The sequence below is a fragment of the Lygodium microphyllum genome, chromosome 26 (assembly GCF_053477565.2).
Source record: "Lygodium microphyllum isolate KBCC chromosome 26, Lygodium_microphyllum_v1.1.10, whole genome shotgun sequence".
NCBI classification, from domain to species: domain Eukaryota; kingdom Viridiplantae; phylum Streptophyta; class Polypodiopsida; order Schizaeales; family Lygodiaceae; genus Lygodium; species Lygodium microphyllum.
The window spans coordinates 1799937-1823369 of record NC_141160.1 but is presented as its reverse complement, the minus strand read 5'-3'; the positions used below and the strand labels follow the sequence as shown (position 1 = coordinate 1823369).

Sequence of the window (23433 nt, the reverse complement as noted above, 5' to 3'; positions counted from 1 at the left end):
GTTGGACTTGCATATACTCAGCGATCCAAGTATATTCGAGGATATAATAATGTAGAACGAAGCATTTGTCTGTATGAGTAATTTTAACAATTACTTTAAAGTATTGAAATAAAGAAGCTAAGGTAAGAGTTTTAATTTGAAACTTTAGGGTTGAAAAATAACGTTTATTTAAAACCCTAGATACATAAAAGCTCTAACTCCGAACTCATTTTCACTTTCATTCTCTACTTCCCTACACTTGTGCTCTCCTCCCTTCTCTCTTTGTGTGCCATGGCTACCACTCCCACCTTCGCCGCATGGATTAGCTCCACATGCTACGCACACATAGAAGACCAGATATATCCTAGGTTTCGCGCAGCCTTGAGTCTAGAGAGCTCGCTTTGCGCCGTAGATCCTAGCTCTAGTATACTGGCATCATTTTGTGATGCGGCAAACCCTCTCACTTGCTCTATTCCAGTATTTGCTCTAGGATGGGTCCCCATAGATTTCCTATATAGTTTACGTACTGGATCAAGCCATGCAAAGGTAATAAATCGAGCCCTCGTGCATGTGGGGTAGTATCTCTGTGCCAAAGCAGTGCCCACCTTATCCCAGGACCACGCCATGATGGATCTCATTGAGCGCGATGTAGCATTTGCCATATATGTTTTGTGCACTGAGGTGCAAGAGGACAGTGAGGAAGACATCAACACACCCTCTCGGCCACATCTAGCATATTTTGAGAGGGAGCCTGAAGAGATCACACTCGATCTGAGAGTAGAGGCAGCATAAAGCTTAGCCATTGTGCACCCACCTCCTTGCCCTGTTGAGATGCTAACAGGCGATGAGCCACCCCTCGCTTCTCTCCATGCTATCATCATCGAGGGGGTGGAATATTTACTTATGCAGGATGTACTAGAAATTTTGGAGCTATGGGAAGAAGAGCTATATTGTATCATTGTGCGTGATGCACCTGATGATTTTATAGATTTTGATATACAAGATGCGCCAGCACATGTTGATGAGGTGGCTCAATATGATGGCATTAGTGTCAATGACATCTCTGCCATTGTGAGCATCCAAGAGCAGATTGAGAATGTGGTGCCACAGTATGAGATCTCACATGAGGAGTTTGAGCGGTTGCAAGAAAGCATTTTTGGACCTCAACCCGATTGCGCAATACCTTTCCAAGAGAGAGACGAGGGTGACCCAGCTACAGGAGCAGACCTGGATGCTCCATTAAGCAATAGATAGTTGATGCAGAGAAGGTAATATTATCAAATTTGCGTCAAAATTTACCAGTAGAGCCTCTATGCCCTAGGGAGTACGCACATCAAATTTTGCCGATATCGGGTCCCTAGAGCTGCTCTGGCCGGAGGCTCGTGTATGGATGCATGAATCTGCATCCACACGCGAGCCTCTGGCCAGGGCAGCTCTAGGGGCCTGATCTCAGAAAAATTTGATGTGCACACTCTCGATGCCCATGCCCTAGAGGCCCTACCGGTAAAATTTGATGCAAATCCAATGTATATATCTTTACCACACTCCATGCAAAGTGAGTTTGACACAGTGAGTCTGAGACTGAACTTGTGTGATGCAAGTCATTGTCTATATAGATGAATTTTCATCTAGACAAGGTGGCCGATGTGGTAGCCAAGGAAGGATGCAAGACTCGGCATTGAAGAAGTATATCGGTCAGCTTGTGAGCGACATTTTTGTATTCCATAAGACATGCTCTTCGGCTTTTTCTGAGAACTTCTTGAACTTAAGGGCACTAACAAAGGCTGGACTCTTCAAGACCATCCCAATGAACTCTAGCTTGGAGCAAGTAGTGTTGCTTCGACGTTCGAAGCTCCTCTACTTATTCTCTAGTACTAAGTTTAGGCCACATTTTCCCATGGTGGCCCATGGCATGATTGCTAGTGTTGAAGACCCTAATGTCATTAGGTAGGAACTACTAGGGCAAAATGTGTTATTGCCTATGATCAAGAATAGCTCTGACCATGGGGAGTCTAGCTCAAAGAAGCATAGGAGAGAGTAGATGTACTTAGTGCCAAATGATATCTCATCACCAATATAATGTAATTTGTAATCTTCTCTTAAAGTAATGAAAACCGATATTTGTTGGATTTGTGTGCAATATAGTTTGTCATACGCGTCATTTATTATTGTTTTTTACTTGAATATTACGTTTATTTATCGGATTTATACGCAACACGATTTGTACCCTAAATTTAATACGTAGTGCTTTATTGAGTTCGTGGGCAATATGTATTCGTTCGAACGCATGTAATGATAACTCAAAGACATAAATAAAACAAATAACAAGTGAATAAACAAAAATAAGACACGCCAAAAAAATTGTATTCATATTCATAACATTTTACATGGGATCCATTACAACCAGGGTTTTACAAAATCTCTTTGGAAGCTACATTCCGTATATGTTTTGGTAGTACACCCCTATCGTTGTTGATCTCCGCGAGGACTATCCTTTCATCGCCGGAAGAACCTCACTATCCGCAAATCCATATTGGTGTCGGTGACTCTCCTTGCATGTACTGTTGCATAGACCAAGTTTTCGAACAAGTCGATGACGTAAGCTTTGGCAACTTCCTGTAGTGCAAGGAGAGCTTGGGCAGTCCAGCGATCGGGTTGTTGCAAGTGTGTTCCATCTGGGAAGTGCCTCCTGCTATTCTTAATGAGTATGCCGTCCATAATCTCACGCACTAGCTTCTGGAATGGAGCCTTTGGTATTAGAAGGTGCGTGGTCTTCTAGTAATGGCGAATCTCATGAAGAGCCACTGTGCCTGGCTTCCATCGATGCTTGCGATGCAGGCGTGGTGGTGGTGGTGGTAGAGCTAAGGGAGGTGGCCTCTACATAGAATTTCTAGGAGGGTGTCTCCGGGCCACTTGCTTGGTGCATGCCATGTCTTCTAGGAGAGAAAATCCAAAACTCAAAAGTGAAATGTGTAAAATGAGGTGAAACTTTAAACTTATAGTAAAACTTTCAAAAAACCCTTAAACCTAAATTAATGTATCTAGGCTTTGGAAAAATATGACTAGTGATCCGATTGATGTGAAATTTTACGTGTGGACTCCTCTAGGGTACATCAACTACAAAAAAAAAAGCCTCATCAGAAGTCTCTAGGATACCCAGATTCAGGGCCCCAGACGCGAGCCTCATCAGAAGTCTCTGGGACACCTGTCCGGAGGCTTGCGTTTGGGGCCCTGAATCCCAGACATGAGCCTCCGGACAGGTGTCCCAGAGACTTCTGATGGGGCCAATTTTTAAATATCCATGAGTCTTTATGATGCTTGGCATGTGGGTGAAGTTTCACCAGATTTTGATTTATAAAATTAATGGTTCAATCATTTTTTGAAAATACATTAATTGGTTTATACTTCACTTATAACAGAAAAACTCACCACCGCACCGAGTGTACGCAACTGCATATTAAATGTGTTGTCAATCAAACTACGTGAAATATTAGAAACTTAAAAATTCACAAAAAATAAGTCATGGGTCGAATGGAATATCACATATCGGATAGAGTGTTGCCAAATCACTAAATACAGTAAAGATATAGTGCATCGGCCCATGTACAACTGATCACTAATGTGTGCGTAATTGCACATTGAATTTATCCTTAACAAAACTACTTTCAAAATTAGAAACTTGGAAATACACACAATGCAAATCATGGCAAAATAGAATAACAAATATTAGATTTGGCATTACGAAACCATAAAATACACGATAGATAGTGCATTGCACGAAGTACAACTAGAGATAGGCAAAATTTAGCTCCATTTTGTAGAGCACTACTATCAAATACTTGAAGGTCTACTGGAAAGATAAACCAAAACTAAGCTCCTTACAATCTATAACCAAACCTGAGCTAAAAACATAGATCCAATTACAAGGTAGCTTCGCAAAGCATATTGTTAACATTAATATTAAATGCATCCTTGTTGTTGTGGATCCTACGAACAAAAACCATATTTATGGACTTAATAGTGATACGTCGGACATGAATGGCTAAAACTTGAGAATCAACCATTAGATCAATCAAGTAACTTTTAGCTGCTTCTTGGAGAGCAAGCAAGGCTTGGCTTGACCATTGCCCACATTCCTTGCCTAGTTCCTTGAAAAGAACTTGTGATGATGCCCTAATTGCAGATCTTGCACTATTTCTTGCAACAACCCAGAGAATGGTGCCTTAGGAATAATCAAGTTGGCACTCTTTTGGAATTTCCCTATCTCACGTAGTGCAACGGTTCTTGGTCTCCATCTTTGCTTCTTATGTGTTGGAGGACGTGTATTACCAGCTGGAGCAGTAGTGGGAGGTGGTTCTTGGTCTCCTTCTTTGTTTCTTATGTGTTGGAGGACGTGTATTACGAGTTGGAGCAGTAGTGGGAGGTGGAGCAACTGGAGCACGTGGACCACCATTTTTGGACAATGGCAAACCATCATTATTGACCACACTAGGGCCACCATTGTTGGACACAATAGCAGCACCATTATTAGCTATAGTAGGGCCATCGTTGTCGGCCACCAAGGGACCTTTGTCACTCACAGTATGCTCACTAGATTTGGAAGAGTGTTGAGCTCTTGCTCTTGCAGGCGCCTTCTTGATAGGAAGCTTGGAATATGCCATGGTTGTGATGATGAAGGATAGAAAGGTGGAGGGTAGAGTGAAGAGTAATGGGAAAAAATGAAAGGAGAGACTTGACTTAAGTACAAAACTTTTAAACTTAATGTAGTGTAAATGAAATTTAAAATTAAAAAACATAGTTCGAAATCGACTTTGAAAAACATAGTGATAGACCTTCAAAATTTTACACAAAATTTGCAAGACATCTCATGTTAAAGATAGGAGTATTGATGTGTCATATCCTGGGTACCTATGCTCTCTGGTGAACTCTAAATGTATCAAAAGTATTATCTTTATCTAGGTCTCCATTTCTTGCCATCTCTCTCTTGGATTGCCAATCATTATGTGTGGCGTTGTCTAGCTGTGCTGTTTTCATATCTTGCTTTTCTCACTTCATATATTGCCCTACTTATAAATTCTGCTTGAGAGGTTTTGGACTTCTTTTCTTTTTTCTCGTATCGTATCTCTAATATCCTATACTACCATTGTAATAATTGCCTCATAGAATTAGAATAATTAAAGCCACCTCCATGATCAGTTGTCTTTTGAAAAGCACAACGAGCTTGTCAATGAGATCGTTTCATGCCTTGAGTTGACCATACTGCCAAACTTCCTTGATTTGCAAAGTATGGACCATGTGCTTCAAGTATATGCTGCACAAGAAGAGAGATTAGAAACACAAAATAATTCAAAATGATGATTTTTTTTGTAATGGTGGCAACACTAACCATGTAGTGTATTATACTATTTGTAGTCCATGCCTCCACTATGGACTTATGAAATTTAGTAACTTTCTCTTTAAATGTATTGGCATCACCATCCCTAAGCCTCAACTTTTGTAAGAGAGTTGCTAATCTATCTAGGTGTATCCACACTTTTGCCTTTGCAATCCTCATTCATCCCCCATTGCTCCAATCCGGAATAGCAAGGTGCAACTTTTTCCATGCTTCATACTTCTTTGGTTGTTTTACAAGTATATTGCCTTCCTCATCTCGAGGTGAAGATATAAACTTCCTAGCCTTGGGTCCACCAAAGCATGGTTTACAAGGGATATTTCCACTCTTTTTTCTCATCCTTTTTTATTTCTACTTGGCCCTCGTGCAATCCAACTTTAGAGAGGACTCGTTCTACCTTCTTGCATGTAGCATCAACTGACACAGGCTGCATCTTGTATGCAAAGCATATATATTCATATACTAGCTTCTCAATTATTCTAACCAAACAATGCATTGTGTAAAAATGAACCCTTGTTAGTGGTATTTCCCAAATGGGACACCAGTTTGGATCCACTAGAACTAGCATTCCATTTCTCATGACTTTTTGATCACGTGTTGGAGCACCTTGTTGTCTGCCTTGGCAAGCCATTCTTTCTTTCCATCTTTCCCTTTCTTCCTAGTTTGCATGTAGTATATACACGAAAATTTTGCATTCATTGCATTTGATAAATCAAACATACACTTTAATGTTTTTAAATCACGTGCAAGATGCTATTCAACTTGATAGTCCCCAAACCCCTTGATGTGTAAAATAGCTCCATTATTTTGCTGTTGAATTACACTGGGTATATTAGTGAGGTTAAAAAAAACTTTAAGTACTTCATGGTCCTCCTTTGGTACTTCAAATACTGCAAGGCACCATATTTCATTTTGTGACTGTACACTAAAGTATAAAGGATGATTTTCATCGATGTTGGGATCCAATGCTCGATTCATAAGTGTTATACTCACACATTCAAGTTTTTGCCCCTTAATAATCTCACTCTCATCAAGTTTAAGGACAAAATTAAGCTTGCCTCTACATTCTCCCATAGACATATTGTAGAACTTGACCATAGCAATCTGAACCCTACATATATCCAATACAAAGTTGTTGGATGCATTCAATACAAATAAAAATTCTTTGGAACCATACTTCAATATGTGTGTATTTTTCAAATGCGTTGGCTCTCATTTAGTTGTTTTCGAGCCTTGTTCATGTGAAATGATTTTGGCAGAAGAATTACTTGCTTAGTTTTGAATACTTGCTTAAATCCTGTATCCAATTGTTGATAAAGCATACTATATGACTCAGAACTCATTCCCACCTTGTCACATAATCCCTGAGCATCTATAGTAGTAAACAAGTTGCTCACATCTCTAAGATGTCCACTTGCAACACCATCTACGATGCCCTTGAATTTATGATTTTCCAATGCATTTTTTACCATATCATTGCTTAGGACTTTGATAATAGTATCATTCTCTGCATGAGGGAACATATTTCTCATTGTAACAGATTGAGTATATATCCGTCTATGATATTGTCCACTTCATTTAGTTAATTGGTGAATTGGTTTAACTAATCGGATGCACCGACGTGCTTCTTTGGTTTTTAAAGTGGGCCCAATCTCCAAAGTTTTTGTGAGCTTCCTCTTTATGTTTCGATTCTTCTTCTCTAAGTCCATAACTTTAGACTGTAACTCCATATTTTGCACGTGTGTAGCCTACATAGCATCTTCAATGACAGACATTACTTGTTGTAGGCTCTGGTTCTCCCTATCCTTCTCAGCCAATAATATATCATTTTCCATCAAAGACTGCATATTCCCTTGTAATCTTGTCTACATATTTGTCAAGGCTTGATGAACCCCTACTAATCCTTGCATGACAAGTCTACATGTGTATCCATACAATCCTTCATTGCCTTCACAAACAAACTTTACAAATGATGTAAGCCCTTCAAATTGTGGTAGCCTTTGAGTAACTGGATCAGGTGGATAAATGCACCCATCAACCCAAAGGTTTTTCCCTGCATTTCTTTCTTGTTGCATCCTATATCTTATTACATCATCCCTTTCTACAATTCTTTTGAACATTGGTGCATATTCATCCTCCAATTGAAAGTGAATATCTCTCTTTCTCTTGGTATATCTTGCACCTCCATCCTGTAAAGAAAAATATATGCCAACTTTAACATTACACAATTACACCCCTTTGATTAATAGTAAGCTAAGGAGTCGGTGTCAATTTTCTGATCAATAGCAAGAACGTCTAAATATCTGGGAGCAGTAGTTCAACATTAATCCACTAGCATGCAGCTAATTCTGGATTGGCTCAAATCACACAATTACACCCCTTTGATTCACTATATCTGTGTTCTTTTTTACCTAGTTGGATCTTGTCTCTTTCTCTTGATTTCAATCATGATAGACCCTAATCAACCCCGAATTTGCATGTAATCTTAGCTTTTAATCTACCTCTAATCAGCATCCAATCTTATCTTTTGTTCTATCAAAAATATTCTCTCTCTCTCTCTCTCTCAAGAAGAATTGATCAAAGATATTTAAACACATTTATACAGAAGCTTGGCTAGTGGAGAACAATAACATCATCTTATCTTCTACCCTAATTTACTTTCTGTCACTCTATTACTTATTTTCTTAGTTCATCTCACACAGTCCTCTCTCTTCTCCCCCTCCCTTCTCCCCCCCCCTCTCTCTCTCTCTCTCTCTCTCTCTCTCTCTCTCTCTCTCTCTCTCAATTGACACTTAAGGATTTAAAAAAAACTATGAAGAATAATAACATCACAGAGATTAAAAAAATAAAGATACCTCCATTATCACTTGATTGCTTGCAATATAGAATATTGAAGAGGAAGATATCTTATAGCATAGTACTGAAGAGGGAGATTGCTTGTAACAAGGTAGAGTGTTGTAGATAGAGATTATTTGATTTCAACAAATGCTATCAAAACCACTCTTGAGATTGCTTGTAGCAGGGTAGAGAGTGTTGTAGATAGTACTAACTATTACTTTAGAAGAATTCGTATGCAAGAAACCATATTCTAGAGGGAAGGAGAAGAGTACAGAAAATTTCGGACAAAATTAGAGCTTTGAGAGGGAATGAAGAAATGCCCAGAAATGGGCATATACTTGTCTAAAAAGAATAAAAATTTACAAGGAAACTCTCGAGTCAAAAAGGTGTCTCTGGGTAAAAAAATAATCTTAAAATATGATGTGTACGCCATTTTATATCGTTTTTTAACTTCTGCCCCTTTAAGAAGAAAGAATGAGAACGATTCTAATATATTTTCATGTTGAAAATTCATGACGGCATTAAAGAGTCGTATATTAATGATTGTCTCTATTTTTACAAAAAATAGAATTGTATTTTTTAAGTTATGAGGATTTTGTGAAAAAGTGACATTATCCTACAGTTTGAGAATAAAATAATAGGTGAAATCTATTGAAAATACAAATATGAGATTTGCTTGATTGTAGAATATCTCTTATTCTAATATTATTTTAGAATCTCTTTTGAGAGAGAGAGAGAGAGAGAGAGAGAGAGAGAGAGAGAGAGAGAGAGAGAGAGAGAGAGAGAGAGAGAGAGAGAGAACCCCTTAAGGAGCAAAAAAGAGAGTCCATATTTCTCCTAATGAAAAACCTTTATGGATGAATCTTTATCCCTAGAAAGGTTTAAAAATAATCAATCTTTTAAAAGGGATCATCTTCATTGATCCATTATCCTTTGTAACTTTGAAGCTTGATCAGAATACATATCTCTACCTTTTTCCTTTTTTTTAAAGAGGTGCCATTCAGATATTGTTTAAGTGGTGTGAGTTGTGGTATGTGTATCTTGTTTATCTTTGTTGAATGGAGCTGAAGTTGAAGCTGGATTGATGAAGAAGATATTGGATTAAAAGCTTGTAGAAGATTATGCTGATTTAAAAAAAACTCTTATATCCTTTATGAGTTTGTGTTGCTAACAATTTAAAAAAAAATGGAAATAATATCCACAAGGGTGTTTTCCTTTCATTGTAGTCTTATCAGATATATAGGTCACTTGTTGGGGTCCTGGTTAGGTGATTATTAAAGATACTAAAGAAGATCGAATTGAGCTCTTTATTGAACTTATATTCTTCTTTTCCTTAGGTCGCGAGGATGCTTCCTTTCTAAGTATGGGATATGTTGAGAGTGGAAAAAAACTGAAATTTTGACTAATTTTTGTTGTGTTTTTGAGGCTTGAATAGTTGATTTTTGATGGATTTTGAGTGATGATTGGTTGTTTTGGAAGTGTTTGAAAGTATTTTTGGATGATATTGATTATGTTTTGGAAGCTCATGTTGATTTTCATAGAAATATGATGCTCTGTGATGTCTTGATAGGTTCTGTTGAGGTTCTGATACCTTTTGTTTAGCTTCTGTTTTGTTCTGATTTTCTTCTGTATGAAGTATGGATTGATGTTTGATGAAGGTTAAGGTCTTTTGAAAGCTTATTGAATAGTTTTTGATAGTTTGAAATGGTTTTAGTATGAGTTATGAGGTTCTGATGATATTCTATTAACCTTTTGTAAAGCCTCTGTCTTTGAGCCTTTGTTTCTGCTCTATCTCTGCTTGATTTCTGTTTTGTAAATCCTTTGTAGATCTTCTGTAAGTGTTCTGTGATATGAGGTTGTACTTTGGAAAAGTTTTTTAACTTTTGAAAAGGATGAATCTAAGTTCAAAAGAGCTAAAACAAATGGAAGAAGTAACTGCCGAAGACTCAAGGGCAGACTAAAGTGAAGTGACAGTAGTGAGCTATGAAGAGACACTGTAGTGATTCTGGTACCCTTTCATACCTTCCATACCTCTTAGGAGGTGCATCCACGACATAAGAGGGATTATTATGAGTGATTATTGAGTATTATAGTAAGGAGATGATGTACTATTGATTAAGAGAGAGAGAGAGAGAGAGAGAGAGAGAGAGAGAGAGAGAGAGAGAGAGAGAGAGAGAGAGAGAGAGAGAGAGAGTCAGAGATTGTCAATTCTATCAAAACAATGCATCTATCTATGAGATATTGAAAGAGAGAACTATGAAGACAATGAAGATGAATACTATGTGATTATTTCCATTCAAAAGTGGTGTGTTCTTTTATAATCCTTGTTCTATTGATGGATTCTATGAAGATGTTGAAGATTATAGTTGATTCTATCAAATCCATGGGAGATATCTACTATGGTGCTACGTGAAGATTTGTTTTTTTCTTTGTTATGGTTCTCAAAAGAATAAAATAAAAGCTTGTTGATGTTACAAGATAGATTTTCTTGCAGTAGAAACCCCTTTTCCTTGGTGTCTCTCTTGGGGCTCCACAATGCAAATAAGGTATTGGGTATTTGATTAGATATGGTGGCATGGATGGAAAATAGGTTATTCCATTGGCACTACATCACGAGTATGTTTGCTCTAGTCCTTTTACTAATCAACAACCTAGCACATCTTGTAGAGGTAACGGGAGCTACCTCTTCAAATCTTTTTGCATACTAGGTTCTCTTAATTATTGTTGCTATTCATTCATGTACTTCATCACTTCCTAACTTGGTTCACCCATTGTAACTCTCAATATTATGCAATTACAAAAACCTTTATTTAAACTATTATCTAGTCATTTGGTTACACTTTGCATATTGTTAACACAATTTGATGGTTTATATTGCTGTTTCTTCATTGTACCACACACTTGTGGGTATAGTGCTACATCTGCAAGCATGCCCTTTAAACTAAACTATGGTATCACCATAATATGTGACTAATCATGTTTACTTCCAAATATGGATATAGGCCTTCGTTTTGAATCATTCATATGCTTATCTTTGGAATATACTTCCATGATCTAATTGATATTTGTTTTGTATTCTACAACCATGGACAATGTGTATACTACTCATAACTTTTTTCAGTAGGACAATAAGATGTTGAGATGTTAGGCATCCCTATTGCTCTTCACATTTCCATTAGTGATGAGTTGAACTTCTTGATTTAAGTGGTTCATCTTCATTGATCATAGGCAATCTGCCTTATCTTGCTCTACAACATAGTATATTCTCTATAGACCTATGGGTATTTATGCTATCTACCATGTACATAGTTCTACTCCACGCACTCATAGGCTTGGGTGTTCATTTTGCCATGTTGCCAAATGTGAATGCCTACTATGCTTCTTGCTTATGGAGGTGACTCTAAAATAAGGAAAAAGAGCAACCTAGGAAGGTCTACCCTTCATCTTCTAATCCATCTTTAGAATATGGTCCATTCTTCAAAAAATTGCAACACACTTATGGTTGCACGACCTTTTAAGGTTATTATCTACCTACAAAATCCACAATGTGGGCACAATAATTGATGCAAGGGATATGTAGTAGATCATGTCCTACCATGAATCTACGATGTTGGCCAACTTATACAAATCCTAACATTTAGCTTCTAGAATTCAGCATCTTTAAACCAACATATAGTTTCTTCATCCCAAACTCCAATAGAGAGCAAAAAGAGGCAAAAGCAATGCAAATAATGAAGAAATACAAAGATTTGCATATGTGTGCATTTCTGCATTTTTGTATGTATCCATTTGTGCATCCATGTGCGCACGCACGCGCGCACGTGTGTGTGTGTGTGAGGGAGCCAATTTAGCTCGCTCTCCAACTAGCTTCTTTGTGGTCGCCCTCAACCAATCTCCTTTATGGAGCAAATGAACTCCCCATGTGACATTTGTAAGCATTGCATAAGTGATGCTATTGCTCATGTGACACTTCATAGTTTATGAACATGTCTTTAAATGTTGCTTAAGAAATATGTCTTGTGATGCAAAAAATGCATCATTTGTGCAATGCCAAAATCATATTTTTACAACAAGTCTCACAAACAATGCATGGGAGTCGCTTATGTGGCGCCCACTATTTTCCCCTACCTGCCTAAGCTCCCTTCTTTCTTGTAGTGGATGGATATAGTAAAGTGGAAAAATACATTTTTCTCTAGAGAGAGAGTAGGAAAAATGCTTTAGCCACACAAGAATGAGCATAGGATGTAAGAGGATTATTTTTTTCATTATTTATTCAATAATACAAGTCCTCTTCATCTCCAACCTTCTTACTTTAGCTTCCATAGCTTCCTCTCCTTTCTCTCTCATCTTTTTGTCTTTGTGTCTCTACTTCTAGTCTTTCTCTTTTGTCAAAAAAATTATCCCTCTTATTTTGAATTTCTCTCTCTCTCTCTCTCTCTCTCTCTCTCTCTCTCTCTCTCTCTCTCTCTCTCTCTCTCTCTCTCTCTCTCTCAAAGTCCTTCCTTACATATTAAATGACATTATAATATACCACTAAAGTGTAGGGTTTCTTGTAGGTGCCAAATAGTACTAGAGACTAACTACATTTGGGTGGTTCACATTGACTTACTACCCATACAATTTGACTAATCTATCAACGACTACCCATGTATATGGCATATGATAATCCAATGAGAATTCTAGAAAATATCTCAAATGCCATCATGGAGAGCCAACCCTAAACCCAATGATAGATGCACCTTATAACTTGTCACTCGATGCAAAGTGCCATAGATGTATAATCCACTACTTTATTAGTTTCTTGCTTGAACCATTGGTCAAGTCTATACCAGGCCATCCTTTAACCATTCCATCTACAATGTTAAACCCCATTCAATGTCTAAACTAAGAGCCTTATCAATATCCAATGCCCATCATGCCTTCTCTTCATTTGGGAGTCTTACCATGTTGAGCTCTTCATTTTTTGATCAAGTACTCTACTCATATTTGATTAAAGTGTGTATCTTTAAGAAACGTTTCAATATACAATCTAGCATAATCATGTGGGCTCTTCTTATGATACAAGAGTTCTCTCAACATGTTGAATTATCCAAATGATCTATTTTGTAGATTACTATTGTGATCCAAGTGTGTACTTTCTTGAATGTAAACTATCGAAAGTAAAGAATATAAAATAAATATGATGGCACAAAAAGGGACACAACTCTATCATTTAGATTTAGATATTTTATCAAACCTCTAGAAAACCCAACATGACTTAGATATTTTAGCATACCAAGAAGCCCTCCACACTCAACTATTTATCGTTTAATTTACTAACTCCTATATTATGGATGGATAGGATCCAAGGTGTTGCATACTTTTAACAATGTTATTAGTGACCAAGCAAGGATATGAAATGAAATATGATTAATAGTTCATAGAGAAAGAAAAGACATCATGTAGCTTTATACCCAATATATTTACTTTTCAACAAGGACAAGGATCACTCATTTACAATCCTCGTCTTTTTGTTTCCCCATGTATTAAATGAGTGCTAGTAAAGTGAACACCATCATACATTTTCTATTCTCATAAAGAAAGGGAATGTTTGTTTGGCTTATTTCTATTGATTAAAGTTACCAATCACAATATCTTTGGGGAATTGAATCTCCATTGACTTTGATAGATATGTATAATCCATGTAACACAATGTGTCAAAAGACTGTAATATCTATGTCTCTCTCTCTCTCTCTCTCTCTAGTAATTTAATGTGTCATTCAAAAGTTCGAATGTGATAAGTACACAATGTCTTGATGGCAACACTTATCTAGAGAAAGGACCCTAAAGGTGTTGCAAGCTCACAACATTGGTAAGAGAAGTTGAAGCCCAATGCATTTCAAGGGAGAGAAGGGATTGTTAGGTTGGTACTTATTTGTAGAAAGATGAAAGAGAAAAGTGGGTTGGACATGGACCTTTCATATATGCCATTGTCTACAAGCAAATATGCTTAGCGATATGCATCCAAAAATAAAGAGATGGGGTATTAGTCACATCAAATGAACATAATTCAAAAGGGCTTCAAGAGTGTGAGGCTTAAGTTATGCATGAGGTATTATTATTGAATTCATTGAGATGTATTTAGGTTAGGAAGTGGTAAAAGAGTGTGCAAATTTCTCAAGTGATGCATGACTTTCCAAGTCAATTGAGTATTTGTAAGTTATGAAAGATTTTGTTGCCCAAACTTATGAGATGTTCAAACTATATTTGGAATGCTAGGCTAGAAGTCATGAAGTATTAGGTTGAGAAATGGTACAAGAGTGTGGCACTTAAATTATGGGATAGATCTCCTAGTTAGAAAGTAGATGCAAGATAGGGGGAAAGGCCTTTGAGGTGAAGGATAAGATAGATTGATATGATTTAAACTTTGAGAGAGAGAGAGAGAGAGAGAGAGAGAGAGAGAGAGAGAGAGAGAGAGAGAGAGAGAGAGAGAGAGAGAGAGAGAGAGAGAGAGAGAGAGAGAGAGAGAGAGAGAGAGAGAGAGAGAGAGAGAGAGAGAGAGAGAGAGAGAGAGAGAGAGAGGTGTGTGGCTTCTTTACAAGATACTAAAGATTAGCTTATCATATGACGTAAGAATTTAGTACGAGTGAGTTTCCACATTTGAATATGAAATGGAATTTAGGAGGGATTGATTCACTTCTTAGTTCATAGATTAGTAGAATTATTGATCATAAAATAGTTACTAGCTTGTAAATTTGTAAAGTTTAGGAGAGCTTGGTAGGCATTAATGACTACCTTAACATTCAATAGGGACTAATAATTACCTTATAAATTGCTAGAATATCTTGGTAGGTGTCAATGCTAAGATCTAATTTAGAAGAATGTACGCAAGCATCAATGGTTGATTTATGATTTTGATAACAATTAATAGGGATAAATGGGTAGGGATGAATGAGCGCCTTATAATGTGGTAGGGATGATTGATAATCTAGTATAATTTAGTTTGGGAACAAAGATGGGAAGGAAGGGAGAGGGTATAGCTGGGGGTTTAGACCGACATCACAAAAATAATTAGATGGAAGGAAGGAAGGTGGCAAAATTGATGGGGGCCGACGTGGGAGAGAGTGGGAGATCACGAAGGGGCCTCACATTATAATCAATACTTGTAAATCTTCGCCTTATAAAAGGGGCATCCATAATCCCTTCTCAAAAATTAAGCTAACCCTAGTACTGACAGTAGCTGCCATGGCGCATATAATTCGACAGAATGGCCGCCATGGCCGGTTGATTAGTTCTGTTTCGGAGAAGTCCATGGGGGCGCTAATTCTTGTGATTATGGTGATGGTTAGTCCCGATCTGGTGCGCGCCACCTTCGATTATGCGGACGCTTTGGGCAAGAGCATCCTGTTCTTCGAGGCTCAGCGATCGGGCCGCCTGCCTCTCTCCAATCGAGTCCCCTGGCGTGGCGATTCCGGCCTCCAAGATGGCAAAGCCCAATACGTAAATTAACTGCTACTGTGATCTTCCTCATACATTCCACTAATCCTGCTCATAATCTTAGATTAGTCACTTGATTAGTTAATAGTGCAGGAATGGTGAGTTGACTAATCTCGGATCTAATTATTTCGGCCTGAAGTGGTAATGTTTCCATATATGAACGCAGTAGAGAACAGTCTGGCATTACATCGATCACAATCAACAGTAATCATCATGATCCGACTACTTGGTTTTACAGTCATTAGTTCCCTAAGATTAGAGTCAATTGTCATCAGCCCACTGGACAGCGCATGCGTATAAGTTGGTACATTATTTTACTCATAGAACCACATTAATAACCATTCGTCTTATGCACTTTGATTAATGTCCATTGTCATCACTCCAGTGTCAGTTGTATCGTATCATGATTCTGATCAGGTGCATGCATTATTATTAGCACCTTACTTTTCCTAATATGCACGCCTCATTCCTTATGAAAAACCTTGATTTGCAAATGCTTTTAGGGCGAACCACTCTCTCCGAAGTCTTTGGATGACGACGATACAATAAATCTGTAACAAGCGATGAAGATTAATTTGTGTGTGTGGGCGCGCAGGTTGATCTAGTGGGTGGATATTACGATGCGGGAGACCATGTGAAGTTCGGGCTACCGCAAGCGTTCACGATAACGATGCTGTCGTGGGGGGTGGTGGAGTATGGGCGCCACATGGCCGCTGCTGGGCAGCTAGACTACGCCCTCGAGGCAATCCGATGGGGCACCGATTACTTCATCAAAGCCCACCCTGAACCCAACGTGTTCTGGGCCGAGGTATATGATTAATACATTCATCTCTATCATAAGAATTAGTTTAATATACACACATATACATACATTACACATACAATACCTACGTATATACATGCATACATGTATACTCATGGTCACCTTCACTCTGCATATTGCAGCCCATGACTACACGTACGACGATCCCATCATCGACACTATCCATGTGATATCAATAAATATGATTGCTGTCGACAAAATATCATGTATTGCAATAGCACTGTCAACAATAAGACACATACTACAACGATACGATGCCATTGTACTATTAATATATAACAGTACTATTCTGTAATTTAATTTGTCGTTACTTATAGCCATAATATTATGTAATGTGATGATCTTGTAAATAGTGGCAACAACGATGCTAATCATAATAGTATGTTTATGATGGAATGTGATATTTTCAAAAAGCTAGGGGATGGTGACTCGGATCACAATTGCTGGGAGAGGGCGGAGGACATGACGACGTCTCGCACGGCGTACAAGCTAGATCCGTCTCACCCGGGCTCTGAGGTGGCGGGCGAGACGGCAGCCGCCATGGCCGCTGCCTCTATTGCCTTCCGACAGTCCGACCCCCCTTACTCCCAATCTCTCCTCCTCCATGCGAGACAGGTACTTGCTTAGTACTAATCCCCCTCTCTACTATTATATTAATCCTACTTACTCCATGCGCAACAGCCTACTTTAGTAGTAGTACTACCACTAGTTATAATAACCTTCGTCCCCTTAATCAGATACTTCTTCTTACATCACTACTCCATCAGGTTTATCCTCCTAATCATCCATTCCTTCGTACCTTCCCTTCATTAATCCTATTCTTCTTCTTATATCAATATTGGTCTGTTCCGCTTTCATCTATCAGCCAGCTAGTAATTACTCACTGAGAAATCATCATCAACTTGCCCCATACAGCAGAGATTAGCTAAAACATATTGTGCTTGATCTTGGCTCGGAAGGAACGCTACTGTTAGGCTTAATGCATCTCTTCTGTGTTTCTTTTGCAGTTGTTTAAGTTTGGTGACACCTATCAAGGCAACTATGATGTTAGTATCCCGCTTGCTAAGGAGTACTACGGGTCTGTCAGTGGATATAAGGTATTTGCAATTATCGCTAGATCTACTTGGATGTGAAGTTAACTAGTTGTAACTATACTGCAAAAGGGTTAGGATTCAAGTAGTTGTTAACTAGCTTCTCATAGTACTAAGAACCACAACAAGAGCCAACAATACCAATAATAATAGTAGTAATAGTTACAACAATTATAGATGCATTGCTATACTCATTCAAATGATCCATGTATTTGAAGCATTGTAAGTAATACGGCCTTCAATTTGCTTTAAAAAGGGCGTTGTTTAGCTAGTACTTATTTTGTTAATCATAACATAGTTAGCAATCATAGTAATTATGTCTATGAGTTTGGTTTTCCTCTTCTGTGGAACTTATTGTTTAACCTGCAGGATGAGCTCTTATGGGCTGCATTATGGCTCTATGAGGCCACTGGTGACAATGAATACCTAGACTACGCTCTTAACAACGCTAACTCCTATGGTGGTACGGGTTGGATGATGAAGGAATTCAGCTGGGATGTGAAATATGCAGGCGTCCAAATCCTTGCATCCAAGGTAAAATCAGAATGAATTACTTTCTCAAATGATCATGTAGTGTGGATTACTTAGACTTGTATTTACCAAGCTCAATTGTGGATTCTTCAAGTATTACTAATGGTCTACAATAGATTCTCCTAGGAGGTGGTTATAAGGGGGGCGATACTGCCGTATTGAAGCAATTCCAAGAAGGGGTGGACTTTTATCTTTGTTCGCTTATGCAAATGAATGGAGGAAACAATGTTCAACGCACATCAGGTACTCACTCATCAATGCTAATAACCATTAAATTAATGTCTAAGGTACCAAACAGTCATTGATGCTTCTCTGCATGCTGTCATTCCTTCAAGAGCAAAAAGGATGAAGTCTTTGACTAATGAAATGTACTGAATTGTAATAAGGCTCGTTAAGGGGAGGAAACCTTTGTCAAAGATCGATCTTGCATATTTATGTTGTGATAGAAAAGGATTTGTGCATTTGTTGTTGTATGATTCAGTTTAGTGATGGGATCGATTAATGTGTTGTCGTTGGTGTAGGAGGTTTGCTCTACACTCGGCCTTGGAACAACATGCAGTATGTGACCACTGCCTCATTTGCACTAGCTGTCTATTCGGACTACCTATCGGCATCCAAGCAGCAGCTTCATTGTCCTGCGGGAACTGCCACGCCAACGGAACTTCTCGAGGCTGCTCAATCACAGGTAAAACGGATTCGAGTAAAACCATTCATGTATGTAACTCGCATCTTCTTGCACTCATGCATATGTGTTAAATTAGATACTCAGCATGTGTTGCATGCAGTACATTGGATGAGCATCAGTGTATAAGAGTGAGTGGTACTGCATTTTCTCGATATAGGTGAACTACATCTTGGGCAATAATCCCATGAAGATGAGCTACATGGTGGGTTATGGCGCAAAATACCCGCAACGCGTGCATCACAGGGGGGCATCCATTGTACCCTTCAACAAGAGTCCATCGCACGTGGGCTGCAAGGATGGCTACGCCAACTGGTACGAGAGGTCGGCGGCCAACCCTAGCGTGCTGGTGGGCGCGATCGTCGGTGGGCCCGACCAGTACGACAACTATGCTGACGATAGGACGTGCTACGAGCAATCGGAGCCCACCACGTGTACAAGTGGGGCTCTGGTGGGGCTGTTGGCCAGATTCGCGGCGGCTGGCTCGAGGCCTCTCGACAATGGTCATTATATTTCTCGGCCTGCTAGTCCTCCTCCTCCTCCCCCTACACGTAACAGTACTAGTAGCTATAGTGCGCCACGCCATCCCTCCTCTCCTCAGACACCACCACCATCAGCCCCTCCTCCAGCTCCCAGATCCCCACCTCTCCCCCGTCGTCAACCAGGTGAGTTTAGTCTCTCAATTTATTTACCTTATGAATTCATGAATCCCTAGTAAGTTGATAATGCATAAAAACGAGAGGGAAGCTTAGAAAATTCGAGGTTTCATTGGGTGCTATTGCATGGAAACGTGAGGTAAATATACATGAACTCCCCTCCAACTTTCATCCATTATCCACCTTACTCGGTGTTTATGTTATAGAAGAAAATGCAACTCTAACATAAAGCCCCTACTTTAAACCTAAGCTACAAATCTAAGGTGCACATGTCTACACTTGCCACATACCTCACGATTAATATATTAGAATTCTATCGATTCCATTTGCAATTAGCATATTAAATTTCTAATTCTATATAACACTTCTTTTTGTTATAATTTTGCAGCACCTGGACATGGATATGTAAGGCCCCTTGTTATCCAACAACTAGTTACTAAATCTTGGATATACAAGAGCAAGCTTTACAGGAGAATAGAAGTGAGAGTCACAAATGTGTCTAGACAAAAGATTTCAAATATCAGATTGCTAATCAAGGATTTGAGTGGTCCTATTTGGGGAGTGACCAAGGTACAAGAAAGTGTGAACCTATACACTTTCCCACCATGGGTTATATCATTGGACCCTCACAACACACTTAAGTTTGTTTATATCCAACCTGGCACTCTTGCTGCAGTGTCAATGGCTACCTCCTCTACCATGACTTACTAACTCTTTGCCTTGGTTCAATTTCTAACATCAGGCAATGTGCAATCATGGCCATTTTCCTTATGACTTCGAGGCATACAAAGCCTTGCAATAACAAGATTCCTAGATAGTTGGCAAATGTGCAAACACACATGCCACTTTTGCTCGTGTTTGCCATAGCATAGAAGAAAATTTTGATGCATGAAGAATGTGCAATCATGAGCTCCTTCCTTCATTTGAGCTCATATGATAACAGATGGTAAATGTGCAAGCATAAGCCGCATCATTTTGAGCTTATTATTTCCAGGTTCTTGACCATGGATGGGTTTAAGCACAAGCAAGCTCCACAATAATAAAATTCCTCACCCGCTAGTCACCCAGGTGTTGAAGCACACCCTTGAGGTGAAGGGAGAATGATTCATTTTGCCTTATAGGCCTACAAATAATTTGGAATGCTCATTACTGATTCTTTTGTAACACAAATAAAAGCTTCAATGTCAAGTCACCTTTTCAAGCAATGCTTGAATAAAATTAGTATACCACTTGACCTTGCTAGATTGATTTGTAAGAACCTTGTAAAATGTTGGTCACATGAGTTAAATGAAGCATTTGAGTATTAAACCTTTTTGTGGTTTACATGAATGAAAAATTCTCAAGTAACCACAATCATCCAACAAGTCTAATAAAACATTATACTCATCATCCTAGAGAAGACATCATTGTCTAGATCTATAAGACAAACACACACTATAAGAAATAAACGTATAGCGGTACCCAATAGTGAGGTTTTTATCAAACTAGACACTATTAGTGTCACCATTAGCAAGAAAGAGAGAGGCAAAGAGAGAGAGAGAGAGAGAGAGAGAGAGAGAGAGAGAGAGAGAGAGAGAGAGAGAGAGAGAGAGAGAGAGAGAGAGAGAGAGAGAGAGAGAGAGAGAGAGAGAGAGAGAGAGAGAGAGAGAGAGAGAGAGAGAGAGAGAGAGAGAGAGAGAGAGAGAGAGAGAGAGAGAGAGAGAGAGAGATTATGTGGGAGACTAAGAGGGAGAGAGTAATAGAGAGGGAAAGAGATTAAGGAGATTAAGGGAGATAGAGAGAGGGTAAGAAAGGGAGGGAAATATGTAGAGAAAGAGAGGAGGGAGGGAAGAGAGGTAGATAAAGATGGAGGGACATTTAGAGAGAGGGATAAAGAGGGAGATTAAAGGAGAGGGGGTAATAGTGGAAGAGAGAGAATAAGAGAGAAAGACATTAAGGGATAGATATTAAAAAGGAAGTAAAGAGAGAGAGATGGAGATAAAAAGAAAGGGAGAGAGTGTAAAAAGAGAGGGATATTTAAAGGGAGTGAAATAGGGGGAGAGAGATTAAGAGTAAGGGCAAGAGAGTAAGACGGAAGCTAAGAGAGGGAGAGAGAGAGAGAGTAAGATACCAAGACTAGAGGGAGATAAAGATAGGAAGGTTAAGAAAGAGGGAGAGAGTAAGAGAAGTAGACTAAGAGAGAGAGAGAGAGAGAGAGAGAGAGAGAGAGAGAGAGAGAGAGAGAGAGAGAGAGAGAGAGAGAGAGAGAGAGAGAGAGAGAGAGAGAGAGAGAGAGAGAGAGAGAGAGAGAGAGAGAGAGAGAGAGAGAGAGAGAGAGAGAGAGAGAGAGAGAGAGAGAGAGAGAGAGAGAGAGAGAGAGAGAGAGAGAGAGAGAGATTTAAATGGAGATTAAAGGAGGAAGGTTAAAGAACAGGGTAAGAAAGAGAGGGAAATTGAGAGAGAGAGAGATGTCCAAGGGTGATGGGAGAACCCTAACCCTAAAAATGTGTAATTAAATAATGAGAAAGAATAGAAAAAGCTATTCATGTGTATGCAAACTTTATATGCTTGCTTTCTTACTTCCCATTGAGAGAGAGAGAGAGAGAGAGAGAGAGAGAGAGAGAGAGAGAGAGAGAGAGAGAGAGAGAGAGAGAGAGAGAGAGAGAGAGAGAGAGAGAGAGAGAGAGAGAGAGAGAGAGAGAGAGAGAGAGAGAGAGAGAGAGAGAGAGAGAGAGAGAGAGAGAGAGTGAGTGAGTGAGGAACTAAGTTCAATAGTAGTGCAAGTGTGTGTGTGTGTGTGTGTTTGATTAATATTTATTACTACATCCAAAAAAATCCCATTAAGTTGAATAGCTTCTTTAATGATTTCTTTGTGTACGAACCTTCTTCAAACAATGGTTCTTTTAACAACACATCTTTTAAATTACTCAAAGATTAGATATCTATTACTGAGAAGTCTTTTAAATTACTCAAACATGAGATATTTGTTACTTAAAAGTCTTTAGTAAAGTCTCATTTCCTTTCCTTTTCTTAAAAATCTCAAGAGTTGAAATAACATTGTTCCTACTAGGCATATCTCTTTTGTGGCCTTTTGATCTATCATCTCTTATTGTATAATTTTCCCATAATGAGAATAGAAAAAAACCTTTTTGGTTTTGCCTCAAGAGTTTATGCTACCATTACAAATTGTACAAGATTTAGCCCAGTTTCAAATTTATATGGAAAAGTAATATGACTAATGTAACCACATTGGGATTTAATTATGCAATTGCTTTGTTCACATTGCAAATAATGATCCTTGAGTTGTGGTGGCACAATTTGAAAAATGTATTCCATTTTTGCTAACATATTACACTCCTTTGTGTGTTGCTTCTTGTGGTTAACACTATCCCCCTCTAGATGAATGTCAATCCATGGTACTCACCATTTTAGATGGCATGCTCTAACTTGCATTGAAGATGTGGATGTGTGAGAAACCTATGTGCTATCCTTGGATAAGTCCTTCAAGCTATTTATGACAAAAGCTTATTGGTATAAGATAAGAAATGGTTGGAATGATGGTAGGTGACATGGTTGCTAAAGTTTATGGTATTCTTGGGATTGAGGACCCAACCATACATAGGTTTTGGTGTAAATATTACAAGAGTGCATGTATATATTAGGTATTACTTAGTTAGAAGAAAGCCATTCTAGTTCCATGTAGTGGTATCGTGCTGCTATGCGGAAACAACGTGAAATTAAACTCTAGAGTGCACTGTCATTCGACTTTCTTATTGATCTAGAGAGTCAATGCCATATTAGTCATTAGTGTGAGTGTTGTCATAGTGTGGATGGTTTAAAAATACTAGATTTTTGGACAAGTTTAGCCTATTTTTGATATTTTGGTTATTATTTCTTGTAAATATCCAAAAGCTATAGATAACTTCTAGAATAGGGTAACATGTTGAAAAACACAAGTGTCTTTCAACCATTTTTGGGGGATTCTA

At 38.6% G+C, this 23433-nt stretch overlaps 1 protein-coding gene across 1 annotated transcript; it reads left to right on the top strand.

Annotated features, from left to right (window-relative positions):
• Positions 1-15143: 15143 nt before the first annotated feature.
• Positions 15144-20771, top strand: LOC148012944 (endoglucanase 11-like). Its single transcript, XM_087667549.1, has 9 exons — positions 15144-15688; positions 16281-16493; positions 16923-17123; positions 17516-17605; positions 17969-18133; positions 18247-18373; positions 18652-18815; positions 18973-19477; positions 19857-20771. Exons 1-9 carry the CDS (start codon positions 15434-15436, stop codon positions 20177-20179), a joined length of 2043 nt encoding a protein of 680 aa, XP_087523675.1. The 5' UTR covers positions 15144-15433; the 3' UTR covers positions 20180-20771.
• Positions 20772-23433: the final 2662 nt, after the last annotated feature.

Bases quoted from the DNA above. Each gene is read 5' to 3' on its own strand.
- LOC148012944 (XM_087667549.1), top strand. From the start codon at position 15,434: ATGGCGCATATAATTCGACAGAATGGCCGCCATGGCCGGTTGATTAGT. The intron at 17,124-17,515 runs GTACTTGCTTAG...TTTCTTTTGCAG, and splicing joins TCCTCCTCCATGCGAGACAG to TTGTTTAAGTTTGGTGACAC. The intron at 19,478-19,856 runs GTGAGTTTAGTC...ATAATTTTGCAG, and splicing joins TCTCCCCCGTCGTCAACCAG to CACCTGGACATGGATATGTA.